Source organism: Bos taurus, chromosome 6, assembly GCF_002263795.3.
Source record: "Bos taurus isolate L1 Dominette 01449 registration number 42190680 breed Hereford chromosome 6, ARS-UCD2.0, whole genome shotgun sequence".
Lineage (NCBI taxonomy): Eukaryota > Metazoa > Chordata > Mammalia > Artiodactyla > Bovidae > Bos > Bos taurus.
The window spans coordinates 71,933,597-71,939,767 of NC_037333.1; the positions used below are offsets into that span (position 1 = coordinate 71,933,597).

Genomic DNA, 6,171 nt, shown 5'->3' on the forward strand with positions numbered 1-6,171 from the left:
TATAGATCTCCCACGCTGCCTTGCTGGCCCACCCCAGCCCTCGAATACTAGCTCTAGCTAAGGCCAAGCCTCTTCACAAAGATTATTTACCTCCCCGCGATGCCCTCTGGCCGGTATCTTATGCTGCTATCCATTCCAAGATATCTCCCAGAATTCAAGAACTAGCTAACCCAAATACAAGGTATTTCAATTAAAGGCTAAGATGGGACAGGAAAGCCTGGGGATGCTAAGGAGAGGGAAAAGTTGATCTAGTAAGGTCAATGAAATGAATTGTAGGAAAACAATACATTTTTAGAATCATCTCACTTGTTACATTTATTGTGGCAAATCTATGGTCTTCTTACCATGAATTGTTGATAAGACTACAATTAAATAGTTAGTGGACTAGTATTGAGCTTCAGACCTAGGATAGAACTCTGTTATTATGGATATGGGATTATTTATCTATATTATTAAGGGAATAATCTATCTCTATTGTTGGGACTTCCCTGGTGGCTCAGGTGATAAAGAATGTGCCTGCAATGCAGGAGACCTGGGGTTGATCCCTGGGTCGGAAGGATCTCCTGGAGAAGGGAATAGCTACCCACTCCAGTATTCTTGCCTGGAGAATTCCATGGATAAAGGAGCCTGTTGGGCTACAGTCCATGGGGTGGCAATGAGTGGGACAGGACTGAACGACTAACACACATCTATACTTATATTGTTAAGGAAAACAAATTATAGAACAGAAACATAATTGTTACAATTTCCTACATTGCAGGCAGATTCTTTATGGGCTAAGCCATGGGGGAAGCCCCACTTATATTATCTCAGAGGAGTACATAATAAGCTGGTAACAATGGTAACTTTGGGGGCCTAGGGAGCTAGGATGGGAGGAAGACTTATTTTTCCCTAAATAGACTTTTGTAATTTATCAACATTTTTGCATCATGTACATGTATGAACTATTAAAAATAAATCAGAAAACATATTAAAGAAAAACTTGCCTCTAATTCCTATTCATTTTCAGAAGACCTCTCAACTTGCCTGAACCTCAATTCATTTCATTACCTTCAAGGGATAATACTTGATCCCCTTTTTCTAGCACCATCAAGAAAGCATAATTGAAAATGTTGTAGTAGTCTTGAGCTCAGGGAATAGGAAATATATTCAATCTTATATAATAAAATATTTTAAAATTTTGCAATAAGTTTTTCTTTAAAAAAAAAAAAAGTTAAACATCAAATGAAATGACACGCATTCTTTGTACACTGACAAAGGAAAGGGAAGAGTAAGATCAGGTACTCAAGATTCTATCCTGGTAGAAAAGTTCTTATTTGGTGGTTAAGGATGGAAACTTCAAAAAAACATAATTTCTTCAAGTTCACTGGTGAACTGTCTGGCTTTGTTTTAACACTGCCAAATTATTGAGGAATTTCCAGAATTTGCTTTCTATGGAAAGAGGAAAGGCTTTGGAATCTGACACAAATCTAGATTTGACCACAGGTCATTCTTACGACTTGCCTGAGCCTTCATCTCCTTATCTGTATAGTGGAGGTCAATGATACCTGTTTTATGAGATGCTTATGAAAATCAAAACGGGATAATAACACAGTGCCTGACATATAGTGGATGCCTGAGGAGTGTTAGTTCTCTTTCCCTTTCATCCTATTTCAAGTTGAATCTTTTTTTCCATTTCAGGACTCCTGTGCATATTGTATATTATGATCCAGAAGTCTTTAAAGTCAAGCCAGCTGCTTTGAAAACACAATGTTCTCCGAGGATCCAGGAGTTGGCAGAACCTATTACGCGTTAAAAACAGAAAGCTACAGTTCCCTAGTCTGGTGCTGAGTGTTTGTAGTCCCCACCCCTTCAATACACACTGGACCGCTAGGAACACCACTGCTGCTGTTACCTGCAGTTGTGTCTTTACCAGGTCTGGGGACTCCAGCATGCTTTAAAGAGAAAACGAATGCCTGCCTTACTACCCTTACTTCTCTCCTCTTGCATGTCTTAGCGATCTCATTGTTCTGACTGACCTGAAAAAACAAAACCTCCATATATTTGCTGGTTTTGCTTTTCTTTTCCCAGTGAGATCTCTGTTCTCCAGTAGCTGATCTCATCTCACTGTCTTCTCAAATAAATCCTGAAGACTGAAATCATTCTTTGTGTTACTTTTCCATTGCCCCCTCATTACTGAGAAGTAGCACTGAAAAACGGTGAAGCCTTTGTGGATAAGTCAAAATGCTTTCTATAATCTGTAGATGAAATTTAGGAAACAGGTTACTATATTTTTTTGAGTGAGTAAATGAACATTTATTAAATATTTTTGTGACAAGTGCTACACTAGATACATATCAGGAAATACAGTAACCTTGAGATAATTATTATCATCTTCAGTTTACAAGCAAGAACATTGAGATCCAGAGTTTATATGCCTATATTATATTGCCATAGAGTTATAAATCAAATTGCAACTTTCAGCTCCAAATTGAAGTATAATTTTATTTAAAATATAGTTATATATTAAAATCAAATTATTGATAAAGTTGGTAATTTCTGCTTACTCTGGATCAGAATTTTTTAACCTAGAGTCTGAAGACAGCCTTTGCAGGGTCCATAAATCTTCTATGAGTTCATGTACAATTGCATGTATGTCAGTTTGCTGGGAATAGCACCCATGTTTCTTTCTTTTTTTTTTTTTCCATGTTTCTTTATTTGGCTGTGCTGGGCCTTCTTGCTGCTTGTGGGCTTTCTCTAGCTGGAGCACTCAGGCTCTGTAATTGTGGTGTGTGGGCTTAGTTTCTCTGGCAGCACGTGAAATCTTCTCAGACTAGGGAATGAACCATGTCATCTGCATTGGTCGTTGGATTCTTTGATCACTAGACCACCAGAGAAGTCCACATCCATGGTTCTGATCATAGTCTGAAAATAATTCATGACCTGAAAAAGGTTATGAAGCAGTGTTCTAGATGATAGCTTTTCATTTCTCAAAATATTTGATTAAACCAGTAGACTTTATGTTTTACTACTATATATTTATCACCACAACTGGAAGCAGAAGGGAGCCTTGGGTAGCTTTTGTAGCTCAAAAGATTGAGTCTTCTGGGGAATAAGGTGATGGAGTCTTTTGGGTCTTCTTGGGGTTGCTGCGGCAGAGTGTTTTGGTCTCCATTTTGCAGAAGCATAAATGTCATGCAGCCAATGGGGAAGGCAGTGCTGCTGCCCCCCTCCCCCCCGCCAAAAGAATGCTGCCTCAGGTTTCCATAGGAAATAGATTACTTTAAATGATTCCGTCCCCACCAGCCTCTTCCTTTTCTCATGCTCAGTGTCATTTATCATGAGTAACAGAAACTAGGCATTTGGTAAGCGCTATAATGCTTTGTCAAATTGCATCCACCCAGAATTTTTTTAATTTGTTTTATTGTCTCCGTGGATTAGTATTTTATGGAGTAAACTAACTTTTATGGCCCATCTAGATTTGCATGAATGAGCTTGTTTGGAAACCAGTTTTACAGATGATTGAGCTCTATCTCTAAAGCCTTTATGTTAAGCTAATAACTAGTGTCGTGGAGAGGTAATACCATGTAGTAGTTTTGGTTGTTTTTTGTTTTAGTTTGATTTTGGGGGTTTTTGTTTGTGTTTGTTTTTTTAGATAGAAGGAAAAGAAAAAAAAGCTAGGTTTATTGGTTAAAATGAAATATGGGGAATTCCCTGGTGGTTCAGTGGCTAAGACTTCATGCTCCCAATGCAGGGGGCCTGGCTTCCATCCCTGGTCAGGGAACTAGATCCTACATGCGGCAACTAAAGAGTTTGGATGCCTCAGCGAAGACGGAAGATCCTTCATGCCACAACTAAGACCTGGCAGAGCCAAATAAAACGAAAAATAAAGTTTCTGGAAATGACCCTTAAGACAAGCAGCAAATAAAGAAACATCTATTCAAGGATATATATGAAAATTCAGTAAGAAAGGTGAGAGTCTGTGATATTCAAACTACTTTTAGGCAGATTGTGTCTTGCCACAAATTCCAGTTCTGTCTTTAAATCCCTAAGTTGCATTCACTTTTTACCTGTTTCCTCCTTTGACTTGCACACAAGAATCTTAGAGCTTAATGAATGTAATGTTCAAATGTGGTGATCCCTCTCAGCAAATAAAATTCCTGGCATCATGCCTAATCATAGCAGGAAACCAAAAAATAACAGCTGCTACCATCATCACTTCCACCGCTATCCCAGGAGATTGCCAGCTTGTCTGTGCCGCTCTTCTGCTTGGTTTCTGGTATCAATACTTTAATCTGAATTTGTTTTTACTTGCTCCCTGGAGTAGATATGTGTGTCTATGTTCATATGCATGTGTGCCTGTCTTTATTATGTGTTTGTGTATAAATTGAAAGTTTCCTAAATCCTCTAAAGAAGCAGTTACTAAATAAGATCATTGAGGAATTATACAGAGGCATATGATTAACTACCAAAAGTTATAATAATTTCGCTAAGAAGCTCAAATGTCTTCTCACCCCATTTAGCTGTCAAGTGTAATAGCTGCAAATGTTCACCTTTCTGTAGCTTTTATTCCCAGATGGTTGTATTAACCATCTCTGTTATGCCTTGGAGTGATTTTCAGCTCCTTATTAGCAGAAAGGTGGAGAATATTATTATTAGATTTATGAAATTTGAGTAAGTTAATATTGTCCATTTTGGAAAATGGCATCAGTGAGACTATTCATAGTCTACCAAAACTATTAAAGGATTTTTTTTTTAAGACACTAGTTCAGAAAGGCCTGAAATTTCTCAGGACACAGGATAAAGATTAAAACTGTTTTATTATATTCCGTCTTTCACTCCTCTGGTTTTAAGATGAAAGCTTAATTGAAAGTTCTCATTAGGGAAGCTTAGTTAAACCATATTAAAATTATATTTTATGACCGTATTAAAATAAAGATGAACATATCAGTACTTTATATTAAGACTTTTTTTTAAACTAAAAGTTCATTTTTTCCTTCTCATATAAAAAGAACTAAACCATCTTTGTAAGTTCCTAAAAATTGTGGGCTGTAGGTACTGAGCCTGCTGTGCCCGGTGGGGCAGTCCACCGCGTTCAGGTAGGTAGTCCTTGGGTCTGTGTGGCAGCATAGAGACCTGAGAGCGGCCAGAGATACACACGTGCAGGTCATCTCAGTTAGCTGTGGTTGGGACTGGGGGTTGGTGAGAGGTAGGACCAGGAGACGAGGAATCCTGCTTTGGTACTTGCTGGTATTGGAGAAGTGCTGATGATTATGTTTAGGAGGGTATTGAGATGGTGATTATGCTTTTAAAAGCTTTTTTAAAAATATTATTTTTCAGCTGTGCTGGGTCTTTGTTGCTGCTTGTGGTCTTTCTCTAGTTAGGGTGAGTAGGGGCTGCTCTCTAGTTGCGGTGTGCAGGCTTCTCACTGTGGTGGCTTCTCTTGTTGCGGAGCATGGGCTCTAGGGTCCACGGGCTTCAGTAATTGTGCATAAACTTTAGTTGCTCTGAGGCAGATGGAATTTTCCCGAACCAGGGCTTGAACCCATGTGCCCTGCATTGGCAGGCAAATTCTTAATCACTGGGCCACCAGGGCAGTCCTGGTTATGCTTTTAAAAGCAGTTCTTTTTGAGATAGAAGCTGAGACATTTGTGAATAAAGTGATATCTAGAGTGTGTGTATGTGTGTGCTAGGTTAATTCAGTCATGTTCAATTCCTCGCAACCCTATGGACTGTAGCCCACTAGGCTCCTCTGTCCATGGGATTCTCACTGGAGTGGGTTCCCATGCCCTCCTCCAGGGGATCTTCCCAAACCAGGGGCCAAATCTGCATCTCTCATGTCTCCTGCATTGGCAGGCAAGTTCTTTACCACTAGTGCCACTTGGGAAGCCCTATCTAGAGTTTGCTTTGCAATAATCCCAACAGGAGTGGATGAGAGTATAGATGAAACAACTCTTGGTTATGAGTTGGTGATTGTTGAAAGTAAGTGATGGAAGCATAGGGTTCATTGTAATAGTCTCTCTTCTATTATACGTCCTTGAAGTTTTACATAATAAAGTGGAAAGTCCAAGGGGAGCAGGGATGGACAGTTACAGGTCTCAACAGAGGCTTGAGAGGCCTGAGCAGCACAAAAGTGCCCCAACACTTCACACCACCAGCCTGATCTGCTTGCCTCCCACACAGTTGGTGTTA

At 39.4% G+C, this 6,171-nt stretch overlaps 1 protein-coding gene across 1 annotated transcript in view; it reads left to right on the forward strand.

The window, feature by feature from the left end:
- The window catches only part of THEGL (theg spermatid protein like), a 42,227-nt gene extending 40,089 nt beyond the window's left edge, over positions 1-2,138 (forward strand). The window contains exons 8-9 of the mRNA XM_024993581.2: positions 6-181; positions 1,681-2,138. Coding sequence (XP_024849349.1) covers positions 6-181; positions 1,681-1,795 — 291 coding nt within the window. The 3' untranslated portion in view covers positions 1,796-2,138. The remainder of the gene's footprint in view (positions 1-5; positions 182-1,680) is intronic.
- Positions 2,139-6,171: the final 4,033 nt, after the last annotated feature.